The sequence below is a fragment of the Adelges cooleyi genome, unplaced genomic scaffold (genome assembly GCF_023614345.1).
Source record: "Adelges cooleyi isolate 19-005CV unplaced genomic scaffold, UGA_ACOO_1.1 ACOO_flye_CR_arks_rails_tigmint_CR_PRNA_2, whole genome shotgun sequence".
NCBI classification, from domain to species: Eukaryota; Metazoa; Arthropoda; class Insecta; order Hemiptera; family Adelgidae; genus Adelges; species Adelges cooleyi.
In genome coordinates this window covers 3,965,171-3,983,003 of record NW_026095860.1, presented here as the reverse complement: position 1 = coordinate 3,983,003, position 17,833 = coordinate 3,965,171, and the positions used below count along the sequence as shown (strand labels likewise).

The following is a 17,833-nucleotide window of genomic DNA, read 5'->3' as shown; positions in this document are numbered from 1 at the left end:
AACTTTAAGATATGATTTCTAATACACGAAATGATCTACCACCAAAAAAGTTTATAATTAACCTTCAAGCAGTCATTCCTTACAAAATCTCATTGACGGTCACGCTGCGGTGTTTACATCACCAACGTAATTCCTGCACTAAACTCAATATTGAGTTCAGTCAATTCCTGTACTTGCAAATTCGCGGTGTTATCACTACATAAACGACCGCTTGGAGGTGAAAAAGAAATGATTAAAAAAAAAATTAGTTTAAAGCTCAAAACCAATCTTCAGATTGTACCCAGTAGAGTGTATACATAAATGTACGGATTTACCTACATCTGTAATGAACAAAAATGATCGTTTTGAAAAATAGTTGTCTAAGACATGTAAAAGAATAAGTGTTACGTAGATAGAAGTTAATATTTAGATTTTGTAAACCTATTCTGGTAAATTAAAAATAATTTTTAAACTATCGATAGTGTCACTTTTAGAGATAAAAATGTTCATATTCTTTTTGGTAGTTTTCTATTTAAAATAAGATTTTTGCTTAAAACATATTTGCTCAATTTTATTACAGCAAGTATATTATTTAAACAAAATGGCACGTATAAGTGACAAAACAAATAAAATTTAAGTTTCAGCATAGTCAAGGCTAATTAGTATAATAAGTCATAACTTAACTCAATGGCACGAGTAAAATATACAAAATAATAATTAAATTATTTTTGTAATAAAAAAATTAACTATGCCCAAGTGTCATAATTATTGAAGGTCAAATAATACTAAAAAAATGGTTAACACTTTACATTACAGGTAAAAATACAATCATATACAGATAGTGAATTATTTTAATAATAAAGCATATTAAAAGTACTTAGAGAAATTCACAACAACTTCTTGTTCATTATGTTCTTAATTTATATTGTTGTGGTTATTTATCAAAATATTTATGTTGGGCTCGATGGAAAGCTTCAATTATTGCATTCCTAAAACAATAATTACTTTATAAATTGTTATAAATTATCATAAAGTTTACACCAGTTAAATGGGATAAGAAAAACATAACTATTATATTTTACCAATGTTTTTAATATCATTAATAAAGTATACTTTACAATTTACGACGTAATTTGAATAAGTTCAATAAAAAAATTTATCTATTTATCACATAATATTTTTTTTTCAGTTATACATTTTTATGGTAAAATATTTCTTATTAGTACTTTTAATTGTCATTACAACTTACTTGAATGTATTTCGATGTAGTAAAAAAGCAGCTACATGACCAGTGTCAACATACCTAACTTCAGCTCCTGGCCAAACATCTTCTAATCTTGCTACACCTTTTTGAGGAACATAACCATCTCGTTTTGCACAAACTGCTATTACTAAATCCATATCGACTGGTATGTTAAAATTTCTTAAATGAGTACATTCATCCATTATACCCTTCATGAAACTCAGTGCTTCTAAATTTAAATCTACGACAATAATAATTTATATGATACGTGGTAAGAATTTAAAAATACACATTAATTTAATTTTAAACCACCTTCATTTTTAGATTGTTCATTAAAAAATCTCATCATATGTCTCATTTTTTTAGCATCAGATTTAATTTGCATTTTATTATGTTCTTCAATTGTTGGATCATCTAAATTATCAAAAGAGTTAAATGATTTTGTTGTCTTCAAATTTTCTAATTGTTGAGAGGAGTATAATTTTAATGCGGCTTTTTTATTTTTCACAGTATCAAACATTAATTTAGATTGGATGTCAGAAGATGAGCTGGAATTCAGATTTTTTATAAATTGTTTTCCAGCATTAAATTCTCTCTACAATAATAAGCAACAGTAATTAAAATTACAAGTATTGCAAGCTTATAACAGGAACTAAAAAAGTTATTAAAAAGCGTTTTATAGTCTAGCAATAATTATTTACATTGGTCATGTATAAAAAAAATTAATTAAAAAATACATCTAAAATATGTAAGATGTTGATCTCTCTAAATAGTTAATATTTTACATTAACTAAATATTATGTAGTATTTATTTTACCAAGTCATGATTTTTTTTACATATTATAAACTTACATTCAAATGATTAACTTTAATTTTCAAATCATTAACATTCACAATTTCATTCTTATAGGTTGCATTTGATTTATATTGCTGTTCAAGTAAATTCCAATCAATTGCACAACTCATTGCGCCCTGAAAGTATAAATAAAATACTTTAACAACATCATCGGATGTATTCTTAAATGAATATTGTACATTATTTCTATCAATTTATTGCTGTATAACACTTTAACAAATTTTAATTAAATAAGAAGATTATTTATTAACAATCCTTATAGTTCATTGAAGTATAATACAATTTGTAACTATAAATATGTAAACATATAAATATGACATTAAAACTAAATTTTTTGTTAAACATCTTTTTTTTTTTAATTTATGATTGTTATAAAATGTTTATAGACCATATTTCACTTACACCATATGTATGTCATCAAAAAAATTTAAAAAACCGCACAAATTAAAAGTTAGGGTAAAATATGTATAATGGTAAGCATGAAGAATATTTTTATAATATTTTAGCCGTTAAAAAAAATATACCTCTGTAAATACACCAGATGCGGTTGTCCCTGACAAACAAGGTACAAGTACTACTGGTTTAGGCCAACTTGCTGCAGCTAAGGATGCCATCTAAAATAAGAATAAGAATATTATGTTTAATAATAGAAAAATTTAAAAAAAAACATGGTTTATTATTATTATTATGGTTTATTATTATAAATATTTTTTCATAAAAACTGTAATGTTCATTTTTAATTAATTAGTTGGTAATAAGTTTATGATAATTAGATTAATTAAGAGATTAAGAGTAGTTTTCAACTTTTTATCTAGTAAATCATTAACTAATAATTTCAATTCAAACAACAATTATGATTAATTGACTAAAAATATAAAAATCAATTTAGAATTTTTTGATGATGGAAATTACCAAAATTAATAGCTAAAATTTGTTTTTCAAGAAGAGTAGTATTTATTCTTAATGCAAAAAATTTTCACTAGACAAATCGTGGGAACTAAATATTTTTAAGTTATTCTGAAGAAGAGTTATGATTTATTACTATACCGTTTATTTTAGCAAAGTGCCTATTGTTTTTGAACCGGATGACCAAAAAATTTTTTTTTTGTTCAAACACCCCCGGTTGCTTTACACAAATGACCTAAAAAGTTTGAAATAAAAAAAAAAGATACAGTCAGAAATTAAAAGAAATTGTGTTGATAATACATGGAAGAACCCAACTTTTAGATCTAACTTTAAGTAATCATAAATTTTGGTTTTACTTATTTTCGATTAAGTGATTTGTCATATTTTAATTTTTTCTTTTTGTACTAAAGTTTAAAGTTCTTAAAATTAAAAGCTCAAATTCGATTTTTATAAAGTATGATATTTTCTCCTAAAATTAAACCCCAAAACAAAACAAGGTATTTCCTAGTTATTTTGTATAAGAGTTATAAACTTTTAAACTGGTCAACCAACATTCTTTATTTTTGCTTGTAAAATCATTATTTGCCTAAGACAAACAATAAAAATTTAAATATAAAAAACATAAGGCCAGACGATACCATAAATGAAATGACTCAACAGTATAAATACATTTTTTAATTTTCATCCTTTTGGTAGGTGTAATCGACCTTTGTACATAGGTACAAGGCTCCGTAATTAAATATGAACTTACTTAAATTTGTTTGTAATGCAACAGATAGATATTTAAAACAAAAATAATTGTCGACAGACTGATGACCCCTGTCCCGGACAGCAGAATTTGTCAAGACACCATTATCTCTTGATAGCAGCGTTAAAGGCCTTAAAGGCCTGTTAAACTACAATAATAATATACTAGCTACTTACATGTCCACCCATAGATAATCCAGTTACTCCTAGAGGACCAAAACCTTCTCGTTCACACCAATTAAATAATACAAGAGATTCCAATATAAGACATCCACCCATTACGAAAATGTCAGAAACATTACATAATGTAGACCTCCTAGAATTAAAATTATTTCATAATTTTGATTAATTTAATTATACATTTTTATTTTATGTTATATTTAGTTAATATAATATACTTACACTTGATTACTTGGTTTTCTCTTTCCATAAAATGGATTTTCTAAAATTATTGATCCTATGCCTGCTTCTTTTAATAATGGATTCGCCAAAAATGCTCGTCTTCGCCAGTAATACTAAAATCAATTATAAATTGTGTAATTTAATTAGTTATTAAGAATAAAATTGTTGGCTCTATATTATTTAAAACCACTTAAAAGTCCTTCTAAGGACTTAGAAGTAGGCGTAATTTTGTCAGGCTTTTAGGTCTAAATTAGATTTCTTTTAGGAACAAAATTGTTATTACTCATCGAAAAAATTATATAAGTTAAAAATTTTACAAATTAACCTGAAAATAAATTGACACATTCAACATTTATTAAAAACCCTTTTTTTCTTCAATATTGCCTGTATAAAATTTCTTAAAAACCACCTGTTTTCAACCCCTTTAATTAAATAGTTTTAATAAAACTGTACATTTAGTTTAAAAATTAAGTTACCTGATCTCCTGTACCAGCCATATGTAAACATATTGGTTTTGCATTTATCGAACGCCATTTTTTTGGGAGTAAAAGTTGAAAATGAGCTAAATGGCTTTCTCTAGGAACGACTGTTGGGAGATAACAAAAAAATGGCGATTCAAAAACTCCCTCAAAGGTGATAGAATCTGAGTCTTCTTTTTTCTAAAAAAAGTTATATACACATATTAAATACTGATTTGATTATTCAAAGTTTTAATTTTACTACTACTTTGACAATTTTAACTGGATAATCTGTAGGCACAAGTTTGTTGCACGAATCACGATTAACTATATATTTCCTGAACTCAAAAATGCTAAAAAGAAAAATAATAATAACAAATAACAAAAAAAAGCGTATTTAATAAATGTTTAGTGTGATCCAAACAAATATATTTCTTAGAATACGTGCATGTCACCAGTTTTAATAGGTGCTACTGTATAATTAAAAGAAAAACCTTCTATGGTATATATTTTCTAAACTATTATTTTCTATTTTATCTATTTATACAAAGTAGACAAATTATTCTCATTTTTCTATACTCTTTATTAAAAAAAAAACTCTTTCTATATTTAGATTATACTAATTAACAGTATTTATTATTAATAAAGCTAAATAACTTAATACCACCTTATTCCATAATAATAAGTTATTAATTAAAACTAATTGACTAACCTTTTTAATTTTTCAGGATCACCCCAACCATTTACGAAATATTTAGTTAATAGTAATTTCCTGTACAAATAATCAAACTTATTGATTATCATTTTTCGATATATTGTTACAATACGAGTTCTAAAGTTAACATAATATACACTCTTTTGATAGATAATTTAATGAGAATTTAATCAATATTCAATACATTACTTCATAACAAACATAAGGTCAAATAGGTTAAATTAAGAACAGTAATATGTAAACATATCGATAAAATACCATATACTTTTTTTAGAATAAACGTAATTAAGATGTTGAAAGACGGCGGATTTTGTCAAACGAAATGATAAACATCTAAAATGGAACTTAATTTAATTTTTCTTTGAATAAGATGAAGAAAACATCAATTGAAACATTTCGTGAATAATAAACCCATAGAAATCATCAATGATTCACGTTTCAATAATTACTAAATGGTCTACAATTTTTATTATTTTGCATTTTCCACAAAATAAATATAATAATAAACAAATTATTATTAATAGTTGTTATCTATTATCGTCAAGGAATCCGGCTATAAAGAAAATACATAGTTGTACATGGTTTAAATAAAATTCAGTATTTTAAACGAATTCCAAATCTGTATTTTAAATTTTAATCATAATTTTAAATTAAAATTGTAATTGAAGTTTAACATTATTTATTATATTTTTATGTCGATGAATCAATGTAATAATAAATAATTTAATCATAATTATTACTATTATACTGTAATAAATTGTATTACACCATTTTTTATAAGGACCGTGGCTAAACTGTTAAAACGTTATTTACCATCAAACTAACCGGCAATCGCCAATCGGCAAAAACAGTTTTTATCATAAAGGAAACGTCATTACTATTTTCAATCCATGGAACATGGATTAATGATAATAGTTAATACCGAATGCCGAATACCTACCTATTTAATAAATGACATTATTAATATTTTAATTTTCTTTGTTATTAATATAGTATGAAGTCGTTGTTCACATAACAAACTTAAATAAGTTTTCTCAAGATGCAGTTACAAACAATACTTTTTTGTTCAATTGTAATTTTCAATGTTTTTGTTGGAAGCGCAAGAGATGAACGACCAAAGGTAACTTGATACCACAATTTGAATAACGACTAACGTAACTACAAAATAATTTATTTAACAAAAAGTATTAATTTACTTTAATGAAGACTGTTTTTGTATTAAACAAATTATAGAGCGTCTTTACGCAAATTACGAATCATAATTTATAGCTACTTGAATTTTTGGAATTATGATTGCAGAATTACTTGAATACACTATGTGTGAGATAGCTGGTTGACTACTAAAGTAAATTTGTTTTATAACAACAAAAAATTGAAACCATAATTATATATAAAATATATTTTTTTAATCCTGTGAGAGATTAAAAACGTCATTTTTATTTTAATATTGTAAAAGTTAGAAAAAAAATTATTATTTGTTTTTTTGCAGCTGGTAATATTTTTTAAATTTAAATAACCAATTTGTTCTTATTAATGCCAAAAATTGACAAATGGAGTAGTAATTATTTTGAGATTTTTAACTAAATTCTTTTATTAAATAATACTCTAAAATAAAAAAATTGTTATTCTAGTAATTCTTACTAGTAGTTATTTAGCTTCAATGTTTCAATTTTTAAATTTAACTAACATTTCACTTTATTTATAAAAAAAAAAATGTATTCCTATTCTTCAATTATCTGATATTTAGTAACTTTAAATAATAGTTATTCCGCTTGGCTTATAATTGTACTAAATGTGGTCTTTTACATACATGTTGTAATTATGCTCAGATCTAATTTTTCAATTAAAATGTATTATATTTTATTATATGTTTTAGACCCTTGAACAAAAAGTACAACAACTCAATGAAATGTATACTAAGAAATTTGTACTCAGGTTTAATGGACCAAAGTTTAAAGAATTTGTAAAACAGCCACCAAGAAATTATTCGGTTATTATGATGTTTACTGCCATGGCTTCACATAGACAATGTTCTATTTGCGGGTAATTTATAAAAATGTGTATAAATTATAATCTTTACTCTGATGATCCGTCCCGGATACATCAGGAAACCTCTCTTAAAAGAGATAGTGATAGCCCTACATGGATTAAAAGCTGTATAGGAGTGGCAGTATGTTAGAGCACTCAATTACCGGTTTGACATTCGGCAGTAATGGCCCTTACATGGCCTACTAAACTGTCTTTGATATGTTATAGTAATGCAATTTAATAATTTAAATGTTTTTGTTTTAGTCATGCTAGTGACGAATTTATTATTGTTGCAAATTCATATCGTTATACTCATAGATTTGATGGTCCTTTATACTTTGGAATTGTTGATTTTGACGAGGGTTCTGATATTTTTCAAATGGTTTGTATTTTTTGAATAAACATACTATATACTAGTAGCATACTACTAGCTTTAAATTATATGCTAATAGAATTCAATTTGATTACTATAGATGCGTATCAACACTGCCCCAGTTTTTATGCATTTTCCACCTAAAGGTAAACCAAAGCCTTTAGATACCATGGATATACAAAGAGTTGGATTTGCGTCGGAAATGATTGCTAAATGGATTCAAGAAAGAACTGACGTACAGGTAAGTAATTTGGATTTACGCGACCATGATGTAACACTTTGCCTACACTTATGATTTTTAATTATTGGTACAATGCAAGTTAAACAAATATTTCAAGTTATAGTCGACAACATTTGAGGATTGACAAGGATGTTAAAAGAATATATATTTTTTTCTGTATTAGATACGAATTTTCCGTCCACCAAATTATTCAAGTACATTTGCTTTGTCAATCTTATTTGCAATTTGTTCATCATTTTTGTATATTAGAAGAAATAACATGGAAATGTTTTTCAACAAAAATTTATGGGGAATCGGCGCTGTGGTAAGTTGTATTATAATGTTTGGTTGTTATATGATATTTTGGTATAAGTTATACTGTGCATAATAATATAATAATTGTACTACTTTTTTTTATTGAGATATTCTGTTTAACCATGACATCTGGACAAATGTGGAATCATATAAGAGGACCTCCTCTTATGCATCGTACCCAACAAGGAGTAATTACATATATTCATAATTCTTCACAAGGACAGTTTATCGTGGAAACTTACATTATTATTATTTTGAGTATCCTTTTTAAACAATTACTAAAAACAAAAATTAACCATTTTAGTAATTTAGTTGCTGGATTAAAATTTTTTAGCCAGCTACAGGCTTATCAGGAGAAAGAATTAAAAACTACCTTTTTTAAAAAAAAACCTAATTAATTCTGACTTATTTTTTTAACGACTTTGTGAATTCATTGTTTTTATGTTGTTTCATTGGTTAGCTTTGCTGTCTAATGTAGATTACCATATAAAATGAATTTCTTAGATCAGTTTTCTAAAATGTAGTAAAGATAGAGAAAAACTATTTGATTTAGTGATTTGCTTCTGGTATTTTCACATAAAAACCTTAAATAGATGAACTAAAATTTATTTTAATTTTCTACACTGTTAAAAAATAATTCTTTATGAAAATATTTTAAATAATTTTTTACATTTTCAAAAAATAAAATATTTAATTCCCATAATAAAACCTATTTTAAAAATAAAATAAAATTGTTTTCAATAAACTGAATGCTACACACTCACAGTTAGCAAAATCATTGGTTACAATAAAGTAGTTTTGAAAACTATTTTTTTAGTGTTAAAATTTCTAGGTAATTTTACTAGGTTAATGGCTATGTAAGAAATAGATTTTTAACTTTTTGCTTTTTTTATGTAAAAAAAATAGGTTTTTAATATTGAAAAATAGTAAATTTAGTTAAATAATTACTAGAAACTGAAATTTTTAAATAAAAATCGGCTTCCTACAAATATAGTTAAGTAGCCAAAGAACTTGAATATCTTTACAGAATTGGAATCGGCCTACCTTATGTAGTCGAAATTTTGTTCTAAAATAAACCAAAATGGCTTTTACTCATAAAAAAATGATTAAAATTAAAAATAATACCTTGAAGCTTATACAAATTAACCAGTAAATTAATTGACATGGTAGAAATTTATTAAAACCTTTTTTTTCTAAAATATTTTTTATACAAAGCTCCTTAACACTTTAACTGCCAAGAAAAATAACTGCATAAGATAAATAACTAAACTGGGATCGCCGGCACTACCCATGGCAGTTAAAGTGTTAAAAACAGACCCCATGCCCATTTAAAATCCCCTTAATATATAACATACAATTTTCTCATAACTTTAAATAGTAAAACCTAAAGGCTAAAAGTTATATTTCCTTAACAGTAACCACAGATACTATACTAGTTTTTGGTGCTGTAATCATGACAGATTCTTATTCTAAGAAGACTGACTCAAAAACTCGTAAAATTATGGCCGTTGTTGGTTTAGTTTTAGTTGTGTTCTTATTTAGTGTGATATTGTCAATATTCAAGTCGAAAGCTCATGGATATCCTTACAGGTAAAAAATATACTCAAGTTTGCTTTATGAAAACAAGTCAGTGACAGTAACAGTAATCTCACTAGCACATTTTCATAAAGTAGAATAATACAAACCTAATTTTTTTTTTACTAAAACTTATTTATCTTTTACTTTCAGTTTTTTGATCAAATAGATAAAAAATAGAATAATGGAAGATAGATGCACCGAATATATAATTTTCTACTTCCTTTATAAAACAAGATACTACTTGCACCGAAAAAATGTTAAAATATTTAAACAAACTTTTCTTACTTGTATATCACAATTTTATTTTGAAAGTGAGTGTACTTTCTTATTTCATGTTCACTTAGATTGATTTTTATAAAATGTAAAACATTGATTAAATAGTTATAAAAACAAAATGTTAAAAATCTAGTACAATAAATATTGTGCTTAATAAATTCTATGAAATCAATCATCGTCTTTCAACAAGTCTATTTTCATCCATCTAGACTTTGTCCTGACTACTTCCTTGCGAACTAATCTTTTCTTGTCGTCTAAACAATTCCCCAAGTCTTGAACCACCTATAAACAAATAATTACATAAAAAATGCTTTTACAATTTGTATAATGTACACAAAACAAAATTGTACAATTGACATATAACTGGTTATTTTTTAGTACATAAATAACAGAAAATATATTGTGAAAAAATGTTAGCCAAAAATGTATTATGGATACAATGTTACATAATGTATCTACTCATTTTAATTCTATAATAAGGGTTTTAAAGGCCCTATGTCAATTTCCAGCAAAAATTATTGTTAAGACAATTAAACATGTAAAATAAAAAACTATTATTGGGAAATTAGCCTGTTGTATAATTACAGACCTGATTGATATGGAAGATCTCATCTCTATCATTCCTTCCCCTTCCCAATGAAATATTATAATTGTGCCAATACATACATCGTCAGATTAATAATATTATTATTGTATTCATAAATTTTATAATTATTACTTGTCGTTTTAATGGTAAAAGTTTGATCAGTGGATAATCACAGCAATGGTAAAGGCACTGTAAAGCTACAATCCGTACAGACATTAGTTTTGAGTTTTGTGATAGGTTAAGTAATTTTGGTATGAAAGATTGTAAATGGTCTTCTAAAATAGGAGTTTTTGATTCCAAAAGATGACAAAATGTTTGTAATGAATGTAAAACATGGCTTTGTTCAGGACACAATAGCTGTAGAAAAACAGGTAGTATCTGAAAGAACATAATTGTTAAATTATAGTTAGCTAAAATAATTTTATTTATAATGTTAACATATTAAAATATAAACCGATTTCATAATAAGTCAAATTAAATATGTTGAATTATTTACATTTTTTAAAAAAATATTAGCAAAAGCAAATTGTATGTCTTTCCTTACATAATATTGACAAAGCGACACAATGGCAAAAATTATGTACTTTTCTTCTTCTTTTTGAGTCTTTACATTCAATTTTGTAAGGGGTACGTTCGGCCACCCGTTACCACTCGTCCTAAACAATTGTCAATAAGACAATAGGTAGGGGAGACAGCGAACACACAGGACAATGCCCTCCACGCTCACCTCATCAATCAGTTGAGACCTTACCATCATCAGATGGTAAATTAGTAGACGATCGAACTGCGTTCGACTACTAATTACCCCTAATATATTCTGCTTTATTCGCCACGCCTTACAACTTTCATCTTTTATTGTGTGTCCGCTTCTCCAGGACCAGCTGACAATCTCAGGGATCCAGGTAGAAATGTATTATATATATATATTGTGTAGTTAGTTTTACCCTGTAAATACATAGTTATAGTTGCATACTTAAAAGTTATATCATTTAAAAGTATGACCGCCCATTTAGCCCTATCGGCGACTGTTCAGTCTAGTTTAGCCAACTAGTTGAGCAGGCTCATTACAATTTATATTACTCTATTAGGTTTCAACAAAATCGGTGCCCCCCCCCCTATTAATATTGGGTCTCCATAAAGAAAAACCCCTTGCAGGATAAACTAATAAGCTCATCAAAAATCAATACTATTTAATTTGAATTGGTTAAAAATATATAAGCGTAGTAATTTTCTATTAAATATAAATATCAATGTAATACAATACTTTTGAGAAGTAAGGTGAAAGTGTCACATAAGAAAGTCCTTCCATCTGATATAAAATACTCAAGAGGTAATTTTCTTTGATTGGCTCAGGTAAGGTATTATATTTTAATATCAACGGTTCAATAGTATGACAAAATACTCTTTGTCTATACAAAAGTCTGAAACAATATTTTATACATTGTACCTTATAACATAGTATGAATATAAAGCCGCTATGAAAATTAATAAGGTCCTTATTTGCTTTAGGAAAACTAGTATATTTCAACACTTAAATCAAATGTTAATACATTTTGCCTTAAATGATAAAAACTAATACGTATTACAAAAAGTTATACCTTTGTAATACTTTTTGTGACAAAACTGATACATTATAGTTTTCGTCTTTACAACTGTAATATACTACTACTTTACCTGACATAAAAAAAAATTAGGTAGTATTGTTTATACGAAAAATTGGTAAGCAAAATGAAAATATTAATTTTCATAACGATTATTGATAAGTAGTGTCTAGGTTACCTGACTGAACAAAAACATTTTATATTTAAATATTGACTGTCAGAAGTTGCCAACATTTGAAATCCTGTGGAAGCAATTTTTCCATACTCAGGATTTTCTAATAGGTCGATAAGCTAAAAATAAGAAATAAAATACTAAAACGAGTATGTATAAATAATGCTATATTTACCCAATCTAGCCATAGAAACATTTTACTATGTCCCTTAAGTACGAGAGCTTTAGTAATCCATGATATTTGGTTAATCGCTTTTTCCTTACATAAATTAGATGATTTTAAAGTATTTTCTAGTATTAAATTATACTCGTGTAAATGTACATCATACTCGTCCCCTAAAAATAAAAAATGATACCGAATTAAATAGTTTTTATTTTAGACAACAATTTAGTATATAGTAAATACCATTAAAATATTTATTTATTAATGTAGCCGCTAATCTAGATGCAAAAAGGCTACTCAGTGACACTTTAGTATGTGTCGATATTTCAATACAGTTTCTAACTATAATTGTGACATTTTGAATTTCAATGTTTGGGTTCAACGAATTCAGTATGCTTTCAAGTAGAATAATCTGTACAAAAATAATAATTAAATATAATAATATAAACATATCTATAAAAGTATCTACTTCTTACAAATATACATTGAAGTTAAAAGATGCAACAAAATAAATAACAATACCAAGTATGAATATTTTTCTTGGTCTATACTAGAAAGTTCTTTATATATAAATTGACTGTTCTTAATGTCATTAAAGTATTCAATGTACCGCTGAAATATTTGATACTGATTACTGAAAAACACAGTGAAATTTGTTAATTTCAGTATTTAGATATTTTGGAAACTAAAATATAATTAGAGCTATCTTTGTGTATAGTTCATTAATTAAAAATAATGCAATTGTTAATTGTATTGTAATTCTTATTTATATAATTCTTACCTATTTAAGGTTTGCACAATATGGTTAATGACATAAGAAAGATTTTCTAGTATAATTTCATTATAATACACTTCACTTTTACTACAGTTAATAATTCCATTGATCCAAAACATTAATAAATAATTAAAGAGACCTTCCTCTTTAGAAAAGTGTAATAATAAATTAGTGCAGTCAATATTATCACAAAGTTGCCTAATAAAAAAAAATTGTTTTTTTAACTGCAAGGTAAATTTTTGGAGTTTTCAATGTAGCAACATTCAATATTTTAATAATTTTTACCTCATATATTTCAAAGCCAACTGTGTATATTCTTGTTTGTTGCATATATTTTTACACAATGTTTCACTGATTAGAGTAAAAAAAGAGTGTTCACTACCCAAACAACATAGTGTGTTTAAATACTTTGATTTTGTTTCAATATCATCAGATTCTGAAAATTAATTTAATATTGTAAAATGTGTTATTAAAAAGAATATATTTAAACCCAAAACAATAAATACTTACTATCTAAAATACTAATATTAGAATCAATTATAGTTGTCATAACTTCATCGGTAAAATACTTTGCTGTTTCCTTTAAACAGCTTAATGTTTCATTTCTCACATCACTCGACACATCTGATTTAATCAACTCGCTAATAACGCTATAATAATTTCTACGTTGCGACATAGATAGAAATTTAGTAGATAATCTAAGTGCTTTAAGAGCAGTAATTTTTATATTTGAGGCATCATTTTGTGCATAAAATAAAAACATACAACATATTTCTTCCCATCTATTTTCCAAACTAGGTATAGCTAAAACAAAAAATATATTTCACATTTTTTTTAAATTTTATTCCTTAATAAAAATATGATAAACTTACAACTCAACTCAACATCCATTTGTAGACACATATTTGTAATTAGACCTAGGGCCTCTATGATATGAGGGATTTCTGTCTGCGATAGGTCACTTTTGTCCAAAAATATTAAATATATCTATAACAAATAAAAAATGTATTTACATCATGATACATAATATTTCACTAGTCCCTTATATGATTTTACTTTAATTTATTAACTAAAACAAAAAATTTAAACAAAATTGTTAATACCTTTTTAGCTATTCTAGCACAGGCATACTTTGAAGTCATGCCTACACTACAAAGCAATTTAATTGAGGGCATAAAAAAGCTTGTTTGTGCATCCAACAAAAATCTGTCTGAACCTATAAATAGTTGAATTCAAGTTTAACTATTCATATTTAATACATTAAAATTTTTGGACAGTACTTTTTAAAATCAGATCTAAAAAATTAGACAATTGTTCATTAGAGTCATCCCCTTTAATAATAGCTGTGGAATATAATAATGCAGTGAGAACACTAATTGCCGCTTCTCTAACTTCAGTTGATGTATCATCATTGTCTGATAATATAATGATTTTTAAGATACGCCATATTTCTTCAATATGTCCAATTATTTTTGTAGAACTAAAATTTTCACAACATAATTTCTAAAAATAAAAGCATTTAAAAAATTAATATATTCAAGCAAGTTTGTATTTATTTTCTAATCATAATATTTACCAAGAGATACAAAGAGTCTAATTTGGCAACTTTTAAGCTGGCTTCTAACTTTTGCAAAGCTAGGGGAATACAAAAATCGGCAAAATCTTCAGTACATGAAAGACACCGTGCCAAGTTTGTTGCTAAATCATTTCTATTCACTTTACTCTCGTCAGTCTTAAATAAAAAAATTATATTACAAGATGTTGCGTAAAATTTAATAAATATTTGTTATCAATTGAGTAAAAACACTAATTTTCAGTTGAAGCCTGAGAAGTTTAATTTTTAGAAGTTTTTGTTAGTATAAAAAAGTTTTATTAATGAAATTTTATTCTCCTATATATTTTCGGCCATATTTGTAACAAGGTTAAAAAATTATAAAAACCTTTGTCACAACTTTTTTTTTCAAAACAATTACATCCCTTTTATTACACTAACAAATTATGTTTTTTTAAGTAGTTTTCAATGACCTTTTTTTTATTGTCAGTAGATAAATTTTTTTTTTTATCTAGGAAATACTATAGTACACATTTATTTAACTATCAAATAAGTAATAATTTATATCTATATATATATATATATATTATATACTTCTCGAAAGTCTATGGGAAAATAGCAAGCTATAACATCAAAGGCTTCTTCAGCCAAATGACCCAACGGGTAATTGCAGAAAAATTGTGGCAGGATCCTAAATAATAATGCTAAATTTGTTGGATCTCTTTCACCATCCATTGATGAAATAACACAATACAAAAAATCTGGTCCCATTATGCGTACATCTATAAAAATGTTAATACTCAATTAATTAATTATTATATTAGCTTATTAAAACTTTATTTAGTATTTACCATCCAAATGATTCAAAAACACTTGATGCAATATACGATAGAAAGTATTTCGATCTTTATGAAGCTGTGACTGACAATGAAAATGAGGCATGATGACATTGAAATATCGAATAATCATCTCTTTCGATACATGTTTCATTTGTATCTAAAAATAAAAAAGTTCTTTAAAACTAATATGATAAACACATGTTATAATTATTATTTTAAAAAATGTATATACATACAGTACATTCAATACCAATTAAAACAGATGGTACAAATGAATGATGATCGATGAAACGTTCACATAAAAATGTACTTATATAATCAAGTTCTTCAGGCATAAAAAAGTCAACAGGTATCTTTTCAATAACAGTGACTAATGCCTTAATTCCATTTAAACGAACATTTTTATCTACAGAAGTTAAAACTTCTTCTAAACTTTCTACAAATTGAAGAAATGTCAATGATTTACACGATATTTCTGAAACCAAAAAAAAGTAGAATTAAATTATTGAGTTCATTCAGTTTTATAATAATATACATATAGTTATTAAATAATGATTAAATTAATATTTACTATACATTTCTTGAATAAAACTTAAATAACTAAAACGTTTTATTTAAACAAGTATCCGAACACCAAACTGGGGACAGTGAAAGTCAAACACACTGACGCCTTATGAACTGGTCCACACGCTGTTCTCAAATATCCAATAAATATAAACAAATGTGCAATGGTAATTTGAAATATATTTTTATTTGAAAAAATTTAAAAAACAATAATAAAAAAAATGTAATTTAACTTAAATTTTGACTAAATAATTTTATACTTATATACAAAATAAAAGAACATTTCAAATAAAAGAAAAATATTTAAATAAACTGAAGTTAATAATAAAATCAAATACATTTTTATTCGAGAAATTATTTAATAACAGGTTATTTGAAACAGTAAAATAAAATATTGCCTAATGTTCTCATTTGTATTTCAAACCTCATTATTTTAAATAATTATTTTTCATTTAAATACAAATTTACTCAAGTTTGCAATCACATACTACTTATGTTGCCATTATATTTTCTTTTAAATAATCAGTACACATTTTTATTACTACAACAAATAAATAATGTCATTACGTTTTAAATAAAACTTGTTGGACAAGTGCTCTACACACATTATATATCTAACCATGTTTTAATAGATTTATAAGATTACATGAAACACAATAGTAAATAAAAAAACTAATACTGAATACCTACAGTTATATTTTTAAAGGATACTTAGTATATCTATTAAGCACGCTGTGGAATAGTATAAAGAGCTATTATTTTTTTTTACCTTTGCTAATTTGATCACATGTAAATTCAATATTATTTTCTTTTTTCACAATATCTACTATCCCACCCAACACTTTCGACATTGTGTAACTTTTAATTTAAACTACACGGGTATTTTATAAAATCGAATGTTCAAATATCGTCGGTGTTCGGTGTACTAGTGGCCTAAGTTCAAATCAATTAAAATTTAAATCTACGAAAAAAACAAATAGTTTATCCATTTTTATATCTAATATCATTTGATATATTCAATGGAATTAGTGATTAGGGATACAAATTATTGTCGTATCACAGAATAAACAGAAGGGAAGCTAGAGCTTATCAAAAAACGGTCAGATATATTGAGAAGTGGGCAGTGACGCCAGAACTCGGATATTTCCTCGTTCTTAATTTTTCTGTGACTTATGGCTACACTGTTCATATATTAAATGTCGTACGCCGACAACGATGTCGTCGCAATTTCCGATGAACAGTTTAGCCAGAATTATTGAAAAATGAGAATTTCCCTACACTTATCAGCACTGCCCATTTCTCGATCATATTCAAGATGTCGGACATGATTATATCTCGTCTCATAACAGCCTATGTAAAAATTGAATAGTTTCCGTTCTGTTTGTTGTGTGCTTGTGTCCCGTATGCCGGACATAAATAATAAAATATCTACGATGGTTATAATAATGATGATGTCGGACTGTTTAATATAACATATTTCTAATC

The 17,833-nt window shown here is 25.9% G+C and overlaps 3 protein-coding genes across 4 annotated transcripts; 1 reads left to right on the top strand and 2 right to left on the bottom strand.

Moving 5' to 3' along the window:
* Nucleotides 1–649: 649 nt before the first annotated feature.
* LOC126833339 (protein ABHD18) lies at nt 650–5,566 on the bottom strand. Its single transcript, XM_050564607.1, has 10 exons — nt 5,304–5,566; nt 4,860–4,944; nt 4,610–4,792; nt 4,134–4,246; nt 3,909–4,047; nt 2,603–2,692; nt 2,075–2,194; nt 1,535–1,817; nt 1,229–1,463; nt 650–968 (listed from the first exon to the last, which is right to left on the bottom strand). The coding sequence occupies exons 1-10, from the start codon at nt 5,393–5,395 to the stop codon at nt 914–916; spliced, it is 1,395 nt and encodes a 464-aa protein (XP_050420564.1). The 5' UTR covers nt 5,396–5,566; the 3' UTR covers nt 650–913.
* Nucleotides 5,567–6,185: 619 nt separating this feature from the next.
* On the top strand, nt 6,186–10,198 carry LOC126833427 (tumor suppressor candidate 3). The gene is made up of 8 exons (XM_050564762.1): nt 6,186–6,426; nt 7,183–7,349; nt 7,599–7,716; nt 7,808–7,948; nt 8,112–8,252; nt 8,350–8,500; nt 9,667–9,832; nt 9,971–10,198. The coding sequence occupies exons 1-8, from the start codon at nt 6,346–6,348 to the stop codon at nt 9,984–9,986; spliced, it is 981 nt and encodes a 326-aa protein (XP_050420719.1). The 5' UTR covers nt 6,186–6,345; the 3' UTR covers nt 9,987–10,198.
* LOC126833425 (MMS19 nucleotide excision repair protein homolog) lies at nt 10,021–17,354 on the bottom strand. 2 transcript variants are annotated; one of them, XM_050564760.1, is made up of 18 exons: nt 17,118–17,354; nt 16,021–16,259; nt 15,797–15,941; nt 15,540–15,727; nt 14,970–15,125; nt 14,674–14,896; nt 14,497–14,609; nt 14,266–14,380; nt 13,904–14,197; nt 13,679–13,829; nt 13,400–13,591; nt 13,141–13,252; nt 12,862–13,030; nt 12,631–12,791; nt 12,462–12,574; nt 11,947–12,103; nt 10,815–11,060; nt 10,021–10,378 (listed from the first exon to the last, which is right to left on the bottom strand). In XM_050564760.1, exons 1-18 carry the CDS (start codon nt 17,197–17,199, stop codon nt 10,265–10,267), a joined length of 2,970 nt encoding a protein of 989 aa, XP_050420717.1. In that variant the 5' UTR covers nt 17,200–17,354; the 3' UTR covers nt 10,021–10,264. The 2 variants fall into 2 exon arrangements, with proteins under 2 accessions (XP_050420717.1, XP_050420718.1); XM_050564761.1 differs by lacking the exons at nt 10,021–10,378; nt 10,815–11,060 and adding an exon at nt 11,227–11,627.
* Nucleotides 17,355–17,833: the final 479 nt, after the last annotated feature.